Raw genomic sequence first — 22,072 nt, 5'->3', positions numbered from 1 at the left:
CCTGAAATATTTACAAACAAATTTACAAATCGTGCCCCCACCTTTTATGACGTTCCTACGTCTCCGTTATAAACCTGTATTTTGTTAAAATATCACTCCCTAGACTAAGTGTTCAACGTATCGACACATCCAAGTTTCAAGACAAGCTTTAACCCCGATTTATTGGCCTTGAAAAATGCACAATAACTCAATCGATCATGCCTTTTTTCTTTCGTTTTTTAGTACTCCAATATGGCGGCGGCCCACAAATTATTGACGTCACGAAACAACCTGCATTGATCATTTTTTCAACACAAAAAAAATATGAAAGGAATCCACTTATTTTATGCTACATAGCAATGTGTGGTACACCTGGTACATGACACCAAATACCAATATGCAGTGTGTGTTTGACAGCATTGCTCAAATAGTTTTCTGAACGGATGGAAGCGTTCCCTGGTCAAACCGGAAACGGAACGATATTTCCCTCCGTTTTTGCCGGAAACGGAACGATATTTCTGTCCTTTGGCCGGAAACCTTCCTTTTCTCCAGGACGTTTTCAAATGCCGTGAAGTGTGTGCGTAAGTAAACCGTTTTTCCTGGACTGTGAGCACAAGTGTAAGCGTGAAACACACCTCCCCAAAATAATAAATACGTAATACGTTCCTGGTCCAATAAACAATAACTATCAAGTGATCCAGGCGGTTTCGCAAAGATTTGCTTACATTTCGCTTTCTGGCTCCTCCCCTCACAAGTTCACGTGTTCGCAAGATGTATTCTTTCAAAGAGGAGGCTTCACTGATGGCGTATTCTATTTACTGCCACTGGGAGGCTGATCAATCGATTCCATTACAAGGGTCTCAAGGTGGGAGCATGGCTTGACTTTCCCGATGGGCGGGAGACGCCGTTGTTGATGTAAACAAGCAGATTTACCTCACGCGTGCTGAAAGAAAAAGCGTTCTGAAGTTGTACTTTTGTGTATAAAACACCTGAATTGCCTCATAATTAAGGTGTTTAGGGTGTTTCGTGCTTTCGCCGTTAATTTTGAAAGATATTTATGTGAGTTTAACCGTTAATGGTAATAATGCATCCTCAGTGATCACTGACGTAAAACCTTGTAGCCACCTCGACATTAGACCGTCAGCACTTGGACAAACACACCCTCCTCGGTGCTTAATCGACTTGAGACTGTTGTGTGCAGTTTTTGTCACCACGTATGACTGTGAGGAAGGACACACACCTACCATAGAGAGGGTTAAACGTCGAGAGATTCGATCGATTCCAGGCCAAACTAGACTAAGCTGTGAGTGTGAGGAGGGCCTGAAGGAGACGACTTCATCTATCTATAATTCCAGCAATCTCTGTGTGTATGTTTGTATGTTTGTATGTATGTTTGTCTGTGACCGCTGTTTCTCGACAACTACCGGTCCGATATACTTGAAACTTGCCAGGTATATTGCTGGGGACCCGAGGATGTGCCTTTTCAAGGTTTTAAATTAATCGCAGAAGTAGTTACCGAGCTATGTCCAAAAAACGATTCAACCAATCAGAGAGCAGCGAGCTATCACGTGTGCCGAACGTGGCGAACAGACTCTGCCTCGGATGGCACATTTGAGAGCGTATTCATTTATTTCCCGTCGGCAAACTATGTTGCCGTTAAACTATGTTTTAAAACTAATTAAAACTAATTTGCGATTCATCGTAACTGCGATTTGCGACCTTCCGGACAGTCAAATGAGGACGTCACTTCCGGACTTACGTAGCGGCTAGCGGGCGCCATTTGGAGGAGCTGGGAGGACTCAGTCGTGATAGAGTGAGCCTGAGTGAGTATATCAAGACAAGAACAAGATCTAGAAGGAGGTATGTACGGTGCGATTCATATAATATATTGTTTAGTTATCGTCGATGAGGAATTTGGGGGCCCGATTAACTGCAGCGCCATCCGAGCTGCGGCGTCGGGACGATACATTCATTGTACGGTAACATCACGCACTTACGGGCACGTCCTATATATATAGTACGGGCATGCCCTAGTACATTAAAAGGAGATAATTATGAGGGGACCTGATAGAGATATTTAAGATAAAGTGTAGAGAAAATATATGTAGATGTTTCTTCAGCAGAATGGACAGTGACAGGACCAGGGCCCACATTTTCAGAGTTTCAGCAGAAAGATGAGAGTTCGTCTGGCGGTGACAGCAGAGTCACAAATGCATGGAATGGTCCTGGTGGCAGCAGAAACAGTAGATTATATTCACATTGGAGTTACATAGGTGTCTTGTGGGAGTGGTGACAGGTAGGTGCTTGGCTATTGGTGGGACTGTGCAGGTTTGATGGACCTCATGGCCTCGGGTAGTGAAGTTCCTTGTAACTCCTTGTAACTCACCTTGCATGCGAAACACCAGGATGACAGTTTATAGTTGAGTCTAAGTTTGCACCCATGTGAAACAGCTTCGAGGTGAGAGCACACACCTGCAAGCTGTCCTACCATCCCCAACAAATGCTCATTTTGAGAGCACACACCTGCAAGCTGTCCTACCATCCCCAAGAAATGCTCATTTTGAGAGCACACACCTGCAAGCTGTCCTACCATCCCCAACAAATGCTCATTTTGAGAGCACACACCTGCAAGCTGTCCTACCATCCCCAAGAAATGCTCATTTTGAGAGCACACACCTGCAAGTTGTCCTACCTTCCCTGGCAAATGCTCATTTTTAGAGCACACACCTGCAAGCTGTCCTCCAGCTTTGCTCTTTTCTTCTTTTGGTTCCTCCTGATGACTCCAATGCCTCCAGAGCCATTCTAGTTTCTCTTGTATCAGGCAAATTGGTTAACATCGTTATTGATGCGCACACAACTCTCTCCTGCCGTTTTTCCATTAGGCTGGAGTTGATGTTCATGGAGTGTCTGCTCTTGGCCCAAGTCTTTCACAAACCAGGTGAACAGGCCTGACAATGGATTGAAGATAACAGAAATTTGTAATCCGTTCAGTATGTCAGCGATATCTTGCCTCCTCTTTGCGCAAGTCGGCACCATTAAATGGCTGGCGTTCACCAACTAATGCTAACATAGGGGAAGCCCGGCCTGACGCCCATCCGAGAGACTGTGCCCCGTTTCATGCAACACCGTGCCTGCAAAGCACCCGTCCATCAGTTTATAGTCAGGTCAAGAATGTTACCCACTAAGACAGCTGGGAGGCAAGTGTGCATTCTTTGCACCATCCTCTCGGACATGTACTATGGCATGCAACTGATACAAATGTTGGTGTCGGAACTGGTTCCACCAACATAAACGACAAATGGTGCACCGCAGCTTTCTCCAACACCGATACTTGCCCCTCGCCACCTTCTCTTCCCCCAATTATGGGCCACTCAACTCAGATTTGCCATATTTTCCGAAGGGTGCAGTCTCAAACACAAGTTTATCGGCATCATCAAGATCTCAAAATCTAACTTTATTCACTTAAAACAAACCAACTGGGTTGGCTCGTTAGCGTTTCTATCTGAACGACTCGTTTATGATGCAGGGAACCCAAGTTCAAATCACATATGTCATGCGTGTTTGTGCATTGCCTTCTCATTCGCTTCTTCATTCGTATGCATTTCAAGGCTGCGGAGTAGCATCTCTGGCTGAGGGTGCGACTGTGCCGCTGATGCAATGCCCTCTGTGGGTTTGGGCAGGAATTTGTAATTTGTTTAGGGTGCCGGTGATGGCTTGCCTACTCTATGCGAAGGACACGGTGGGATCTTTAACGTCCACCAACGAATGCTGGCAGACGGGATGCCCGTTTAACGTCCATCCGAGGGACAAGTTGTTTTATTGTGCTCGAGCCACATTCTCAGGATAACTGTCTAATACATGTTGTATTGTTGTCTTTAATAGACCGTTGTATATTTAGGAATTGTTATACAGTAGACAATATATGAATGTGTACATCTTCAGCAGCAAGCTGGGCTCTGCCTGTCGTCCATTCACATGAGATGTTGGATCAGAACTCACAATTTGCTCACCTGCTGTTGATGTTACGTCAATTCATGGACTTCAACGGTGTGAGCAGCAATGTAGAACGTGAGCTTCAACAGGTAAAGAGTGTTCCTTTGTTGTGTTGATTTGGAATTTGTGAAGGTCTTTATGCTTCTTCCTGTCGATACGCTGAATCTCTTTCAGGCGAAGAAAAAAATGATGTCTGTGAAACGGAACGTGATCGAACAACAGTTGCTTTATCACGAAATTAAGGAAGTGGCGTCCTCGGCTTTTTCCCCGAAGCAAGAAAGGCATTTGAACAATGTGGAAGATGAATCGGTAAGTGGTGGAACGTTTATTGCCTTTATAAGTGTTCTCTTCAAATAAAATATTTACCTCCGCCACCAAAGGTTACTTTTTGGATGGAGGTTATGTTTTCACCCCTGTATGTCTGTTTGTTTGTCCGTTTGTGAACAAAATATCTCAAAGTTGTGGACGGATTCGGACGAAAAATGTAGCGTATCTGACAAGGACGAAAGGATTAGATTTTGGTGAAGATCCGGATTCGGATCCGGCTACGAGAATTTTTAAAGTGATTATTCAGCATTGGGAGATCGGGCCAAAAACGATATATAGCAGGATATCTCAAAAAGTTGTGGACGGATTCGGACGAAACTTAGTGGACAGGTTGTGTGTGTGTGACGAGGAAGAATGATTCGATTTTGGTGAAGATCTGAATATGGATTCGGATACGAGAATTATTTAATTCTTAAGTGATTCTTCACCATTGAGGGATCGGGCGAAAAGTGATTATATAACATTATGTTTAAAAAAGTTACGGATGACCTGTGACTAAACTAGGTGGGTGAGTTGGTTAGGTGACAAGAACAAGCCGATTAGATTTTGGTTCAGGTCCGAACCCAGATCCGGCCTATCAGTGTGATACAAAACGTAAACTGTTCAGCCTGGCGGAGGGTGTGTGCTCTACCAAGTGCCCTTCTAGTTTCTTCTTGATAGTCTGGAGGAAATCATCCGTTGTGGTGTGGTCCAACACTGAAATTTTTTCTGCCAGTGTCGACTTCGACACACACAATGATCACAAATGAAGGTGATTTTGTCCAACTTTTTCCATCTGCACTCAGCCAATGAAAGTACAGAAAAGAAAAAAAAACAGAACAAAATATACTTCATTTTGCACATAGCACTGCAATAAAGACCAGTAAACCGATTTATGTGGTGACGATACGACTGTTGGCAGACAGTAGAGAGGACTCGATGAAACTGCCGCAGACGGTGAAGAAGAAAAGTGAAAAAGCTCGTCTTTATTTAAACGTAGAAAAAAAAGATTAAAACTCATGTTGACTGATTAGAACGACGTGCTCAGATTTGGAGACGATCACGTGGAAATAATGGAAAGTTCTCGGAAAGATTAAAATTTCCGATCAATCCGATGAAAGTTGACGATTTTATGTAACCTTGACCTTTGACCTTTTGATCTAAAAAAAACTAAAAAACAATCGGCTTTTAGCTTTGGACTGGTGAACCATTTCAGTGACCCAATATGCAAATTTCAGGTAAATTGGATGAAAATTGATTATGATGATTTTATGTGACGTTGACTTTTTGAGCTTTTGACCGAGTTATTAATTTGCCTTCTCCATATTCTCACAACAAAGCTTTGTTGAAAATTTGATGACAAAAGTTCAAATGGTAAAACGTTACGGCCCGAACAGAGCAGACAGACAGAAGTTATTGCAAGGCCCTGTCTCCCGCTGTGCGGGGAACAGGCGAATTATTTCAGAATAAAATTGCAGCAACCTTTTCCTTCAAAAATCTCATGCATCATTATCCCAATAGAATTGGCTACAGGTGGACTCCAATCAAGTTGTAGAGACACCTAAAGGATGATCAAAGGAAATTGGATACACCTGAGCTCAATTTGGGGTTTCATAGAAAAGGAGTGTGAATACTTCCTGAAGGCCCTGAGTTTGATTGCTGCTTGTTTAATGAGTTGCGAAAAATTATTCAGTTTATTTTATGGTGGTTTACTCTTTATGTTGGAATGTTTGGTTACAGGCTTACAGCAAGCTGGACCAATGCCTCGTGGGGGCTGAGATTCTTCAGAGGTTGCAAGGTGCAGCAACTGAAGGTTGCCAGTGTCAGCCATCGCATGAGCTGAGCCAAAAGGATTTTCTTAAAGTAGAGGTGTGTTTATTTGTCGTGAAGCTCTCTCATGATGAATTGTGGCCACCATAAATTGATGCAAAACTGCTGATTATACAACAAAAAACAAGAACAGGCATTTTAAGGCCATTTTCCCTGCAAGAGTGGGGGTTAGCCTTGCGGTCCCCATGACAATCTTCTCCATCTTGCCCTATTTTCTGCATCTCCCCTTGTTAACCCCCTTGCCCACATTTCTTCTTCCACCATCTTTAGCCAAGTCTTTCTCGGTCTTCCCCGTCCTCCACTTCCTTCTACATTCATTTCCATCACTCTTCTCAACCAGTCACTTTCATCCTTCCTCAACACATGACCAAACCATCTCAACCTGTTTCTCTTCATAGCATCAATCACAGGCTCTATTCCCATCATCTTTCGCAGTTCATCATTTATCTTCCTCTCTCTCAACGATACTCCGCACATCCACCGAACCATTCGCATTTCCACCCTTTCCAGCCTTCGTTGCTGCTCTGCGTTCATTACCCATGTCTCGCTCATATAAATCATAACACTTCTCACACATGCAACGATTGCAGCGTACACCTTTCCCTTCAGCTTCAACGACACTCCCCTCCTCGTCAGCACGCCACTCAGTTCCCGAAACTTCTTCCATGCACATCTCACTCGAGCAACCGTTGCCTTGTCTGATCCACCCTCTCCATTCAGCATGTCTCCGAGGGAGCAAAATGTTTTCACACCTTCCAGCTTCACCCTGTCTCCAAGATCCAACTCAACATTTCCTTCATCTGCAGCTCCCTCTGTGCACACCTTACACTTGAATGTAGCTGCCACACTGGTTAATGACCCTCTCAGACCACTATATTTTTGATGAACCCACTCAGCGCACATTGTACATTGAATGGAATTCACTCAGACACCCTTCCTGCACACAGCACACGGCCACTTCCCCGTTCTTTCCACCTCACCACATGCTTTACCACTTGCCATCACCTTCGTCTTTCCGATATTCACCTTCAGACCTTTTGTCTCCATATATTCCTTCCACTTGTTCATCTTCTCCTTCAGTCCATCCATACTTTCTGCAATCAACACCAGATCATCTGCATACAACAACTCCCACGGTAAACCCTCCTTTACGTTCTGAGCCAGGACCTCCATCACAGCTATCCACTGGAATGCGGCCTTCTTTCACCACCAGATTACAGATCTCTGCCATTCTCTTCACACCCCAACTTCCTGCTGCCTTCATCATATCTCCCACAACTCCCGTCGGCCCTCCTGCTTTTCTACTCTTCATTGCTTTTAACGCTTTTAACGCTTAACGCATTGATCCCTGGTGTTGGGCTAGCGGCTAGGGTGCCGGCTTAGGATCCTAGGATCCTGGGTTCGAATCTCGGTCGATCGCCGAATTAATGCCAGGGGGGTTGACTCAGCCTGTCATCCTTCCGAGGTCGGCTAATTGAGTACCAGTTCACTGGTAATTCCCTGTTTGTCGTTGAAGGCGGCAAAAAGGGTTGGCGTCAGGAAGGGCATCCGGCCGTAAAACATTGCTTCAAAAAGGGGACCAAAAAAACAACAACTACCACGGTCCCCGAAAAGGCCAACCCCCGCTTTGCGGGGAAAAATGGCCTCTAAACGGTGGTTTTGGTTATTGCTTTTAACGCTTCCTCAACTTCCTTCTCGGTTATCTTCTCTGCCGGTCCTAAAACTGGGTTAGTCTCTATTTTGCCATCCCATTCATTCTCTATGTTCAACAGCATTTCCATATAGCTCTTCCATCTTCATTCAATTCCATCTGGGTCCACAATGATTTGTCCCACTTCATCCTTCAAGCAACTCACCCCCATCACATCACACCTCTCTTTCGCTATCTGCTTTGCAATCCTGAATACCGCTCTCTGACCCTCTTCCGAATCCAAGCGTTCTCCGAACATTTTCTTACATGCCTCCTGCGCCTTTGCTACCTCTTTCTTTGCAGCCTTCTTGGCTGCCTTATAACTTTCATGCTCTGCTATTTCTGCCCCCATACCCTTCTCCTTCTGCCACGCCTTGAACTTCTTCCTCTTCTCATCAATCCTCTTTCCAACTTCATCATCCCACCACCATGTTTCCGAGTGCCTCCGTGGTTCTTTTGTCCATCCACACACCTCACCAACTGCTGGGCTATCTTTCATTGACGCCAACCACTTTCAAGCTCAACCACATCATCCACTGCCATACACAGCCTCTCTTTTAATGCCTCCCTCACCGTCGCCTCTTTCAACCTCCACACCTTCATTCTCGGTTGGTACTTCACCCGCCGAGCTCTCCTCGCACCTTTCACCCTTATGTCGCAGACAACCAAGTGGTGCTGTGAAACAGCCTCCTCCCCCAGGATCACCTTTGTGTCCCGGAGGTCCCTTCCATCCATTATACTGGTGCTGATTATACTGGTCATTTTATTTTTATTGCCATTCCCAATCATGCTTTGATTAATTCTTATGTTAGGACCACAAGTGGTTGAAAGAGTGGCTGCTGCCAAAATTGCTGCAGCATTTGGATGAAAAATGTTTGTTGTTGTTTCACTACTTCAATCCTGATAGTGAAGAAGGTAAGAACAACTATCAACGACCTTTATTTGTAACTAGCGGGCCCGTTTGTCTGTTGTACCAAATTTTAATTGGTCTTCACTGCTTTGTCGCATACCTGCCTGCCGGGCTCAGTGGTCTCTTGGGTCCTCGTAGTCTAAAGTTCGTCTAAAAGGTCTAATGTGGTCTTTTGGGTGCTCGGGAATTTTGGGTGTTTTGGGTCTTCGGAGTCTTTTGGGTCCTCTGGGTCTTTCACTCCTCTGGGTCTTTGTGTCCTCTGGGTCCTCTGGGTCTTTTGGGTCTTTGGAGTCTTTTTGGTCCTCTGGGTCTTTCGGTCCTCTGGGTCTTTTGGGTCCTCAGGAACTTTTGGGTATTTTGGGTCCTCAGTGACTTTTCGGTCTTCTGGGCCTTTCGGGGTCTTAAGGATCTTAGGGTCATGAAGGGTCTTCAAAGGTCGAAGGGGTCTCAGCGTTCTAAAGAGTTAAAATGTACATTTCAAAAGTACGTAATGAATTGATAGACTTACATACCGGTAATTCATAGACACAAAAAGCATGACACACAACACACACACACACACACACACACACACACACACACACACACACACACACACACACACACACACACACACACACACACACACACCGAACTCATGCATTTATAGTGGATGCAAGTGAAGCGTACTAACAAAACCTGACTTTTGAGATTTTACAAGGGTGCCGCTGTGTTGCTCACAGTTTGTCTGTCTGCCATCATTCAACTTCAACTGTTATGTTTTTGGATGGAGGGGTTGGGGAAGGGCGTCAGTTAATAGAATTAAGGCCTTAACCACTATTTGTGTTCATATAGTTTTGGTACAATTTAATTGTAATAATGGTGTTGGCTTCTTTTTTTTTCTTTTTTTTTGTATACAAGATCGAGGCTCGTGAAAGAGCACCCTAACCTTAGCGGTTAGGGTGCCGGCTTGGGATCCTAGGATCCCGGGTTCGAATCCCGGTCGATCGCTAATATAACGCCAGGGGGGTTGACTCAGCCTGTCATCCTTCCGAGGTCGGCAAATTGAGTACCAGCTTGCTGGGATGAATGATCACGGTGTGTACCCCGATTTAGAATAGGTACACCGTATCCCTGCGCATCGAAGAGCGTGACCAAGGGTTGGCGTCAGGAAGGGCATCCGGCCATAAAAAAAACATTGCCTCAAACAGGGAACCATGATTGTCATGGGGCCCGCAAGGCTAACCCCCGCTCTAGCGGAGAAAATGGCCTTAAAAAAACGATCATTCATATTCATTCATTCAATGACGTGTTCCTGGTGTTGTTCCTGGTGTTGTTCATATTGGGGACTACTCAGAGAACAGACCAAAAGATTGATGAAATCCTAAAAAACAACTACAGTAGTTTCATTGGAAGGCTGAGCCTTCCCTCTTACAAAACCAGAAGTGGGACTACATAACATATGTTTAATCAACAGTTTGCCCTCCCCCCACATAGTGAAACTAATGACTATAGGACTTGGTCCCTGGTGTTGAACAATATGAACAATATGAACAATATGAACAATTCATAGTCCCTGGTGTTGGGCTAGCGGCTAGGGTGCCGGCTTAGGATCCTAGGATCCTGGGTTCGAATCCCGGTCAATCGCTGAATTAACGCTGAATTAAGAATCGCCAGGGGGGTTGACTCAGCCTGTCATCCTTCCGAGGTCGGCAAATTGAGTACCAGTTCACTGGTAATTCCCTGCTTGTCGTTAAAGGCGGCAAAAAGGGTTGGCGTCAGGAAGGGCATCCGGCCGTAAAACATTGCTTCAAAAAGGGGACCGAAAAACAACAACAACCACAGTTCCCGAAAAAGGCCAACCCCCGCTTGCGGGGAAAAATGGCCTCTAAAGGTGGTTTTTTTTTTTTTTAATGACGTGTGTTAGGGATTAAGATGTCTTCTTCATGCGTTTCTATGGGACAGCACTTATTGTATTCACAGCTACATTGGGTTAAGGGTTTTATGTATGCTTTCCCCCATCTTCGACATTGCGTGGATAACATGAGTGACCAAACACAAAAATGGGAGAACATTTACCATGAGAGGACGACTTTGTCGTCATCTGTGATGGCTAGTACTGCGCTTGACTTGGTCCCGTGCGCTGTTGGCTTATTACAACTTGGACATTATAGCGTTTTATGTGTAGATCAGTGACAAAACAAAGTCTCAATTGTGTCCATTTTAACTTCATGCTGTGAATACTTTCTGAAGGCCCTGTGCTTCTGGCTTCTCCATGTAATTCTGAGACATGCTCATGATCGGGTGGGGAACCCGATCGAAGCAAGGGTGGAAATCATTCCATTTATGACGACGAAACGTCTGATGCCTGACGTGGAGATCGGTTTCTGAGATTTGGGACATGGAATGTAGGGATAATGACAGGGAGATCAGGAGAAGTGGTGGAAGTATTGGTCAGAAGAAGAGTGGACATATGTTGTGTGCAGGAGACGAGATGGAAGGGAAGTGGTGTGAGAATGGTGAAGAGTAGGCAGGGACAGAAATACAAGTTTGTGTGGCAAGGGTGCCCGGAGGGCGTGAATGGTGTTGGTGTCATGTTTTCTGAGGAGTTTGTAGACAGTGTGGTGAGTGTGACGAGAGTGAGTGAAAGGTTGATGATGGTGAAAATGATGATTGGAAAGCTCTTGGTGAACATCATCTCGGGATATGCTCCGCAGGTTGGTCGGAGCGATGAAGAGAAGGACAAGTTCTGGTGTGCTATAGAGAAGCTGATGGAAAACGTGAAAGATGAGGAAGTTGTTGTGGTAGGAGGAGACCTAAATGGACATGTGGGAAGGAGTATGGACGGTTTTGAGGGACTTCATGGGGGTTACGGATATGGTGTGAGAAATGGAGAAGGTGAAAGGATTTTGGAGTTTGCTGATGGAGCTGATTTGTAATACTCAGTTCCAGAAAGAGGATAATAAGCTTGTTACATACACGTCAGGTGGGTCGACGACAACCGTTGACTACCTGCTGGTGCATAGGCGAGATAGGGGGCACCTCCGGGACACAAAGGTGATCCCGGGGGAGGAGGCTGTTTCACAGCACCACTTGGTTGTCTGCGACATAAGGGTGAAAGGTGCGAGGAGAGCTCGACGGGTGAAGTACCAACCGAGAATGAAGGTGTGGAGTTTGAAAGAGGTGACAGTGAGGGAGGCATTAAAAGAGAGGCTGAGTAGGGTAGAGGATGATGTGGTTGAGCTTGAAAGTGGTTGGATGTCAATGAAAGATAGTCTGTTGGGAGCCGTTGGTAAGGTATGTGGATGGACAAAAGGACCACCGAGGCACTCGGAAACATGGTGGTGGGATGATGAAGTTGGAAAGAAGATTGACGAGAAGAGGAAGAAGTTCAAGGAGTGGCAGAAGGCGAAGGGTATGGGGGCAGAAAAGGCAGAGCATGAAAGTTATAAGGCAGCCAAGAAGGCTGCCAAAGAAAGAGGTAGCAAAGGCACAGGAGGCATGTAGGAAAATATTCCAAGAGCGCTTGGATTCGGAAGAGGGTCAGAGAGCAGTATTCAGGATTGCAAAGCAGATAGCGAAAGAGAGGTGTGATGTGATGGGGGTGAGTTGCTTGAAGGATGAAGTGGGACAAATCGTTGTGGACCCAGATGGAATTAAAGGAAGATGGAAGAGATATATGGAATTACTGTTGAATGCAGAGAATGAATGGGATGGCAACATAGAGAGTAACCCAGTTTTAGGACCGGCAGAGAAGATAACCGAGGAGGAAGTTGAGGAAGCGATAAAAGCAATGAAGGGTAGAAAAGCGGGAGGGCCAACGGGAGTTGAGGGAGATATGTTGAAGGCAGCGGGAAATTGGGGTGTGAAGAGAATGACAGAGATCTGCAATCTGGTGGTGAAAGAAGGCCGCATTCCAGTGGATTGGGAACTGAGTACCCTCGTCCCTCTGTACAAGGGGAAAGGTGACCCTCTGGACTGTGGCTCGAATCGAGCGATAAAGTTATTGGAGCATGGAATGAAGGTATTGGAAAGGGTGTTGGAGAGGAGGATAAGGAAGAAAGTGAAGATTGACGAAATGCAGTTTGGATTTATGCCAGGAAGAGGAACGACAGACGCGCTTTTTATTGTGAGGCAGTTGCAGGAGAAGTATATGGAGAAGAGGAAGAAGTTGTTTCTTGGGTTTGTTGATCTGGAGAAAGCATTCGATAGGGTTCCACGTGAAGTATTGACATGGGCATTGAGGACGTTAGGAGTGGAGGAATGGTTGATCAGAGTAGTGATGGCAATGTACAAAAGAGCACGCACAGCTGTAAGGACGAAGGACGGGAACAGTGGTGAGTTTGAGGTGAAGGTGGGAGTGCATCAGGGGTCGGTACTAAGTCCACTACTATTTGTAGCTGTGATGGAGGTGCTGGCTCAGACCGTAAAGGAGGGTTTACCGTGGGAGTTGTTGTATGCAGATGATCTGGTGTTGATTGCAGAAAATATGGATGGACTGAAGGAGAAGATGAACAAGTGGAAGGAATGTTTGGAGACAAAAGGTCTGAAGGTGAATATCGGAAAAACGAAGGTGATGGCAAGTGGTAAAGCATGTGGTGAGGTGGAAAGAACTGGGAAGTGGCCATGTGCTGTGTGCAGGAAGGGTGTCGGAGTGAATTCCATTCAATGTACAATGTGCGCTGAGTGGGTTCATCAAAAATGTAGTGGTTTGATAGGGTCATTCACCAGTGTGTCAGCTACATTTAAGTGTAAGGTGTGCACAGAGGGAGCTGCAGATGGAGGAAATGTTGAGTTGGATCTTGGAGATGGCATGAAGCTGGAAGGTGTGAAAACATTTTGTTGCCTTGGAGACATGCTGAATGGAGAAGGTGGATCAGACTCGGCAACGGTTGCTCGAGTGAGATGTGCATGGAAGAAGTTTCGGGAACTGAGTGGCGTGCTTACGAGGAGGGGAGTGTCATTGAAGCTGAAGGGAAAGGTGTATGCTGCATGTGTGAGAAGTGTTATGATTTATGGGAGTGAGACATGGGTAATGAACGTAGAGCAGCAACGAAGGGTGGAAATGCGAATGGTTGGGTGGATGTGTGGAGTATCGTTGAGAGAGAGGAAGACAAATGATGAATTGCGAAAGATGATGGGAATAGAGCCTGTGATGGATGCTGTGAAGAGAAACAGGTTGAGATGGTTTGGTCATGTGTTGAGGAAGGATGAAAGTGACTGGTTGAGAAGAGTGGTGGAAATGAATGTAGAAGGAATTAGAGGATGGGGAAGACCGAGAAAGACTTGGCTAAAGATGGTCGAAGAAGAAATGCGGGCAAGGGGGTTAACAAGGAGAGATGCAGAAAATAGGGCAAAATGGAGAAGATTGTCATGGGGACTGCAAGGCTAACCCCCGCTCTAGCAGGGAAAATGGCCTTAAAATGCATGTTGTGTTGTTGTTGCTCACTTCATTTGAAATACCACCTCATTTGTTGCGTCAATAAAGTGAGACCATCATGGTCACAGCTCTCCCAACGTAATGTAGACTTGATGAACAGGGCAGGTTTGTTGTGGGTGATTCTCATTTATTTGAACTAGTCTTATGTGATTTAACGAGGGGATATAATGCAGAACCATACAGGAAGGCATGAACTTGCTCGTAGAGATGTGATGCAAGCTTTCCTGCCATTAGAGGACATCCATAGTTTGTTATATTTTCCCAAACTCTTACTAAAGTATTTATGTGTATTGTGCCTTGTTGGATCCCGACCTGAGGTACAGAGGCAAAAAGGAAGCGCAGCATGCAGGAGGCATGGAAACTGTCTGACATCTTGCTGGAGCAGAAGACACCCTTGCTTCAAGAAATGAAATCTCTGCAATTCGTTTTGCTTCAGCAAAAGCTGCAAAACATCTACCTGAAGGTACATTTTTACAGACTGTTTGTACGTGACTGACCACAATTGTTCTGTTCGTTGCAAATTTCTGAATTACCTGTGCCGACTGCCGACTTGGTAAACCTTTAATGGCTGCCGGGATGGCCTAGAGGTACGGGCACTCGCAAATCCAGCTATAAACTATTGCCATGGTGTTTCACATGCAGGAGGGTGAATTTATCGATGTCTGGTCCGTTCTTTGGGTGGACGTAAAAATGGGTGTTCCATCTACTCACATTACCTGGTGGAGATTAAAGATGCTATTGTGTCCTTCGCAAAGAGAACCCTGACTAAGTTCCAAATCGCCTTCAGTTGACACATCAAGCATGGCCACCCGGTTCGTCAAACACTTGGGCCAATAATGTTCCCCACCTGCCACCACAAGAACGTGAGGATAATTAGAGCCATGAAAGCAGTATTAGTTGCCGTACCTGGTAAACCTGGTTCTGCATGTTTGAAGGGACACACACTGAGCGTGGCTTGCTGAAGTCAACTGAGTGGAGCAAGGATACCTCATTTTGGGGGTGGGAAGGACTGCATTTGATACGTCTGTCACTCTGTGAGAAACAGATGTGGTAATGACGGACTGCAGAAGAGGAAGCCTCTCTGCAGAGGGTGAGGGACTGAAAACTCTGAGTAAGCCAGTAAGCTGAAGACTGCCCGTAAGCTGAATACTGCCCGTAAGCTGAATACTGTCCGTAAGCTGAAGACTGTCAGTAAGCTGAAGACTGTCAGTAAGCTGAAGACTGTCAGTAAGTTGTCACCCCCAAGCTGAACAACCATAGCCAGAACTTGATAAAGAATGGAAAACAGACAAAGGTGCTGCACCCTAAATGTGGGAGCGGTATTCCGTCACAGGGTGAACTCTCGATTTGTAAAAGGTTAGAAACTGAGAAGAGGTAAAATTACTTTTTAACTTGAAAAATAAATCTCATTATCTGGGAAGCCTTTGGCTTAATGTCTATAGTTGCATTATGGGGCTGCCAGGGTAGGTGGATGGTAATTTTAAATCCCAATATGCTGGTCCAAGAAGACAGAGAGGTGAGAGCAATATTTTTGACTTTTAGACGAGGGCTATGGGTTTTTGTGTGGTTAAAAAAAAAAAGGTAATTTCAACTCCTTTTTATAATTGAGTCGCGATCAGAGCTGAGGGAACTTGCAGTTGAAACATTTCACAGCGAGATGGGAAGAAGGCAACGAGTAATTGTTTCCTTAGAAAGGAGTGGAATCATCAGCATCGGAGTGGATGGAGTTTTGCATGGTATGAACGTACGTCTTACTAAAATACACAATTTGGTGTCTGTCTCTGTCTGTCTGTGGTCAATGCATTCGGTCGTTACTTCATGGAGAGGTAGCCATCCACATAGGTAGAAATGGCACTGAAAATAAGTTTCCCAGCCAGTTGATGAGGAGGAATGCCATAAAGAGGTAATTTAGTATAAAGGCCTTTGTACCAGACTTTATCAAAGGCTCAGGAGATGTCCAATACGACTCTCCTCAAATTACTCCAATTGGTGTGTATGTAGGTTACAAGGTAGTTATCAACATATAATAAACGAGAAAGAGCAATCGGAGATTACAGATCCTCGCCAGGACTTGTTTTCAGTGGTTTTTAAGGCCTTTGTGTTAAAACAAAGATGACGGTCGAACCACGTGACCGATGACGTCATAATTTTTTTTCTCCACCAATTTATCCCTAGATGATGCTCAAGAAATTTCATCTTGAGCGGATGAAGCTTTGTACTTGTCGAATTATGATGTCATAATGGAGGCACCTATGACATGACATCTTCATTAACATATTTTATTCCACATTGAGAGTTCTTTACAATGAGCCATGTCTCAATTTTTTCAATGCAGCACTTTCGGAGATATAGAGGTGCTAAGGTTTTTGGTTTTTCAAAGATGGCGCCCGTACCACGTGACCTATGACGTCATAATTATCATAAAAATGTATACAGGCGGGGGTGCACCAATGGTGAAAAATTCCTGTCAATCGGACCAACAGTTGCAGAGAAAATCGTATTTATTCTGTGTGGACAAACAAACAACCGGACTCAAATGCAATACCCTCTCCTCAGGCGAGGGTAAGAATGCAAGGCCTTATCACGGTCTGTGTGCCCATGTCTGATAGACCTGTATCAAGGACTGTGTTTCAATTAAGTTGGGCTGTTGCTGTATTCTCTGTTGGTAGGCGGTATTGTTTGCAGTAATGATTATCTACGTTAAAGATGTTGTGTAATCTGTCCTTTCTGTATGAACTGGCTAGGGCCAGGTGAGACAAAGTGAAGTGACCCATTAGAAGGACATTTATATGAGGTCACTACAGCGTATGGCAAGAAAGATCACTCATTTCTCTCCGTCCCTGTGGCATCCATGTGGGGCCAAGAGCACAACTCGCCACCGGGGTCATTAGTAATCGCCTGCAGCGGGGCCACAGGAGGAGGACCATCCTGCTGTGGTAGCAATGCAGTTCACCATTGGCCTTCCATTGCAGCAACATGCTGAGTTGCTTTTGGATGGACCGCCTGACATCCTGTGGTTGGGCTGCCGGTAGGGGAGACGTCATCATGGTGACCGCGCTGTCATGTAGAGGGGGGGGAGAGGGGCAGGAAGATATTGAGGGAGTCGGATATCAGCACTAGATAAGTCGAATTATTTTTATTTTGCCGGGGATGCTCTTGGTGCTGAACCGCTGGCTTTGCTGCGATCTTTGGGTGGTACAGCCCTGCTCTGCTCCTCTCTGTGCTGATCCTTCAAGGACACTTCAGCCGTATAAACAGACTTGCTTGGTTCTGTGTGCCCAGGTGAACGTTTTGTCGGCATCCTTATTGCAGTTCGTTTTATTGTACAAGGTGTCCACAAATTACCGTTCCAAATTCAAACCATAATAAAAAAAATAGTGGAGAGGGATAAAACGATGTGCGTTGCTGCATGCGAAATATCGTTTCTCAAAGTTTTACTGACCTCTTTTTGCATTTTTTTTTTTGATTTTTTTTTTTTTGTATACAACAACGAGCCTCGTGTAAAAGCTAGCACATTAAACACACATTAGCACATAAAACACATACAGCATAATAATAAAATAAATAATAAAACAATAAAACACCAACCTGCCTGCAGTGAGAGAGTGAAAGGCCCTCAGAATCGGCTTCATCGCGGGAGATACCAATGATCCTGAAAGCCCTAAAATGATCCTTTTCTGATCCTTTTCATTTCCAGATATCTCCTGTAACACGTGATATCGCATTTAATGCAAATGGCATCTCCACAAAAAAGCACTGGGTGCCTGGTTTGTGGAGATCACATCAGCTGTCGTAGGTTCAATGAAGCTTCAGGACGACCGATGGAACGAAGGCAGCCACCATTGAGAAAACCGATCTGTGAGTGGCAAGAAAAGTTTCTGGAGACAGGGAGCATCCTGCAGAGGAAGGGGGCAGGCCAGCCAAGCACAGGGGTGAGGATGTTGAACACATTCGTGAGCTTGAGGGCAGTCCCCGCAAGTCCATTCAGATTCAGATGATGATCTTGACAGCATGATGATGATGATCAATTCAAACCAAGAATTGTTCTTTCAAATGCATTGCATCGTCGTGTCCAATTTTTACCTCCACCACCAAAGGTGGGTGGAGGTTATGTTTTCATCCCTGTCTGTTTGTCTGTCCGTTTGTCCATTTGTTTGTGAACAAAATATCTCAAAAAGTTGTGGACGAAATTTGGCATGGGTGTAGCGTATATGACGAGGACGAAGTGAATACAATTTGGTGAAGATCCGGCTAGGATCCGGCTAGTAGAATTTTTTAAGTGATTCTTCTCCATTGGGCCAAAAACCATTGGGACCCTTGGGCCAAAAACGATACATAGCAGGATATCTCAAAAAGTTGTGGACGGATTTGGACGAAACTTGTTTGGACCGGTTGGGTATCTGACAAGGACGATTCAATTCGATTTTGGTGAAGATCTGAATATGGATTCAGATATGAGAATTATTTAATTTTTAATTGATTCTTCACCATTCAGTGATATGGCCAACCAGGCGGAGGTACGCTCTCTACTGAGTGCCGTTCTAGTTTCAAAAATCATTGTTACAGTTCAAATTTGAAACGGTTATTTGTGGATGCCCCCCTGTGATGTAATGATATATTAATTTTTTAATTTGGTATTCAAGGCTGTTTCTCGTCCCGCTTGATCCATCGATCCGTTCATTTCTCGTGCCTCGGTCCTTATTATTTAATAAATCCTTGTTTTGTAAGTTGTGCTTACCTGTTTCATCCTCCACTTGCTGGTCGTCGCTTGTTTCAGCATAATTAAATATCCCTGGGAGATAATGTCGAATCGAACCGTAATCCTGATAACTGGCGTGTGATTAGTCCATGCATGGAAAACCGGCCACTCGGCACACCACTCGCTCAATCAATTGGTTAACTTGGGCGTTGAGAAAATGCATTCTCTGCTGTGTTGCAATTTCAGCAAGACGATGTCATACGTTGTAAACGGGGTGGAGGGACGACCGATTAAAAGCATGGAGAGGTCACGCCGAGCGAGCCACAAGTGAAACAAAGGTCGGAAAGAAGAAGCTGAATGGGAGGGAGGTGTTTTCAATAGACAGTAAAAGGAGATTACTCATTTATTAAAACATCTTTTAAAGGGTTTTGCGTATTAAAATGGAGAAAGATGAAGAATCCCTCCCTTCCCACGCCTCCTCCCCCCAAGCCCTCTCCCTTCCACACATCTCCCTGCTCTCAAATGTTGTTTTTGTGTGCTTCCCCTTCTCTCCCCATCTTGTTTTCCGCTCCCTCTTTTTATATATTTTGTTTGTCTGGTTGATTTGTTTGTGAAGTAAATGTTAGCTCTTTCACGAGCCTCGATTCAGTATACAAAAAAAAAAAAAAAAAAAAAAATTAGCAATGGAAGAGGAATAGTGTGAAATAGATATGAAAGGGTGGTGGTCAATGCATTCAAAATATGAAAAGATGGGGGACTTTGTGAAAAAACAACAACACTTTTTGCGTTATTTTTTTCGGTTTTGCGACAACACGGGTGACCTTTTAAGAGGGGGAATGAGGTGGCGGTAATGAGGGACAGATCTGGTGTGTTAAACTTACCTGTTAGGGAGGATCTCGTAGAGTTGAGAAAACTGTGCACACCCAAAGAAAACCGCTGCCAGAAGGTTTATGAAGAAAACCATTTTCTCCAGAATATTTTTCTGATTTATAAGAATTAAAAACTTTTCATCTCCAAATTGTTTTTAATTTTTGTTTTTTTTTGCTATTCTCTTTTTACTTTCTCAGAGCTTGCTGAACAGTCTGGCAATCCTTGATAATATGGTGGCACAATGTCAACTGCAGATCCAGTCGCAGGCCGACGCAGTCCACGTGCACTTCCTTCAAGCCAAGTGTCGAGCCACCTGCTACAAAATCAGGTGAGAACTGAACAGCATTGGAAGTTTTATACATATAAAAAAGTTACCATCACTGTGTTGTTTTTATATACAAGATCGAGGCTCGTGTGAGAGCTAACTCTGTTACACTTGTTTTTTGTCTTCAAGCGAATTGGCAAAGAAAAGGCAAAAGGGTTCACTGGCTGGCCCTTAGCTAGCGACCTGTGTACCCGTCTTTTAAACGGGAGAAAATTTAAGGATGGATGGTAGAAGTAGATGAAATTTGTCAGAAATAATTGAAAGCACATGTCATACCACTTAATTAGAAACTTGTAATCTACACGGGGGTGTAAAGGCTTTGTTTGCATCATTATATTAACTTCCCAATGTTTATTAATGGCAGTGTCGCAAGGAGTTTCACGTCCACGGCACAATAACAGTTTTACCACTCTCCAAGGAGAGATGCTGTTTCCATGGTGACTTGTCTAGTACATCTGCCTGATGCCAATTAGTACTCTTTACATTGAGGACAACAACATGCATGCATTTTAAGGCCATTTTCGCTGCTAGAGCGGGGGTTAGCTTTGCGGTCCCCATGACAATCTTCTCCATTTTGCCCTATTTTCTGCATCTCTCCTTGTTAACCCCCTTGCCCGCATTTCTTCTTCCACCATCTTTAGCCTCAACTTTACATTGAGGACGTCGGCCTCAAACTCGTATTATGACGAAAATTAACTATCCCTACATTTTATAAACAAACGGGGGGATATTGTAATCGGCTGTCTGCTGTCTGTCTGTCTATCTGCTCCTAAGCAGTTGTGCAGAAATTCACAGAAAATGGGGTAAAAGTGGGGGAAAAAATCCGAACTCATCCCACACAATGCATATTCTCTTTGAAAACCATGGACACAAGGGAAGACTGTCTGGAACATTTAATAATGAAATAACTAACTCGGGAACCGCTGTATGTTGGGTGCATTTGCTGTGGGGGGACGCGCAAACTGTAACGATATGCTCTGTTATGTCAATGGAAAAGATGCAACCGTGTTCTGTTTGATGCTTCATTGCTCTATTCCAGTTTCGCGTAGGCCCCTGAATCCCAGCGTATTATAAAAAAAAAAAATAACCACCTTTAGAGGCCATTTTTCCCCGCAAAGCAGGGGTTGGCCTTTTTCGGGAACCGTGGTTGTTGTTGTTTTTCGGTCCCCTTTTTGAAGCAATGTTTTACGGCCGGATGCCCTTCCTGACGCCAACCCTTTTTGCCACCTTTAACGACAAACAGGGAATTACCAGTAAACTGGTACTCAATTAGCCGACCTCGGAAGGATGACAGGCTGAGTCAACCCCCCTGGCGTTAATTCAGCGATCAACCGTGATTCGAACCCAGGATCCTAGGATCCTAAGCTGGCACCCTAGCCGCTAGCCCAACACCAAGCGTATTGTTCTGGGATAATGGATAGCCAGTTTTTAATCCTGGCTAAGGCCTTATTGGCCGGTTCGTGGTCCCCTCTTAACTCCTGGCTAATAAGGCAGGGGACCCAAATTGAAATTATATTTACCATGTTTGTTTATCATCTAGTCTTAAACACTGGTACTCATCATGTCACATGACCTAATGCTCAAGGCGATTTAAAGGAAATGGAGTGATTGCATTGGATAAAATGTTTTTTGCTTTTTCTTTCCAGATTAGAAAAGCTCAAAATATTATGCGATACGTATACACCACAAAAAGTTGAAGCACAAAGGCGAATCAGGTAAGTCATGCTGTGCTTCCGCCATTTTGCTCCAGCAAGGCATTCCAGCACTCACGGTACGCACATTTTGCCTCTGCGTGCAGGTCTTTGGTCGAAGAGGAAATCTTTGCACAGCAAATGGCACATGACACGGTGACCAGGAATTTGGAGGTCTACCGGGGCTTGGGCCAAAGCTTTTCGGCTTTGGTAGAGGAATACGAGCAACTGAAAAACGCAGCTGACAACCAGAGATGGACTCTGTGTGAAATCAGTAAAACCAAAGCCTGATTTGGGGAGCATGGGAAGAGCCCAAATTACGGTGAGCACAAATTACCAGATTTATATTCTTGTATTTTT

The 22,072-nt window shown here is 44.7% G+C and overlaps 1 protein-coding gene across 2 annotated transcripts in view; it reads left to right on the top strand.

Moving 5' to 3' along the window:
- Positions 1-734: 734 nt before the first annotated feature.
- The window catches only part of LOC137421278 (HAUS augmin-like complex subunit 4), a 61,822-nt gene continuing 40,484 nt past the window's right edge, over positions 735-22,072 (top strand). For both annotated transcript variants that reach the window (XM_078771632.1, XM_078771631.1), the window contains exons 1-9: positions 735-844; positions 3,922-4,061; positions 4,147-4,281; positions 6,019-6,147; positions 8,611-8,713; positions 14,451-14,590; positions 19,894-20,024; positions 21,668-21,736; positions 21,820-22,034. In XM_078771632.1, coding sequence (XP_078627758.1) covers positions 751-844; positions 3,922-4,061; positions 4,147-4,281; positions 6,019-6,147; positions 8,611-8,713; positions 14,451-14,590; positions 19,894-20,024; positions 21,668-21,736; positions 21,820-22,003 — 1,125 coding nt within the window. In that variant the 5' untranslated portion in view covers positions 735-750 and the 3' untranslated portion in view covers positions 22,004-22,034. The remainder of the gene's footprint in view (positions 845-3,921; positions 4,062-4,146; positions 4,282-6,018; positions 6,148-8,610; positions 8,714-14,450; positions 14,591-19,893; positions 20,025-21,667; positions 21,737-21,819; positions 22,035-22,072) is intronic.

This window comes from Myxine glutinosa, chromosome 2, assembly GCF_964187855.1.
Source record: "Myxine glutinosa chromosome 2, kmMyxGlut1.1, whole genome shotgun sequence".
Classification (NCBI taxonomy): Eukaryota; Metazoa; Chordata; class Myxini; order Myxiniformes; family Myxinidae; genus Myxine; species Myxine glutinosa.
The sequence above is the reverse complement of the archived record's forward strand: the minus strand, read 5'-3'. Positions and strand labels throughout refer to the sequence as shown.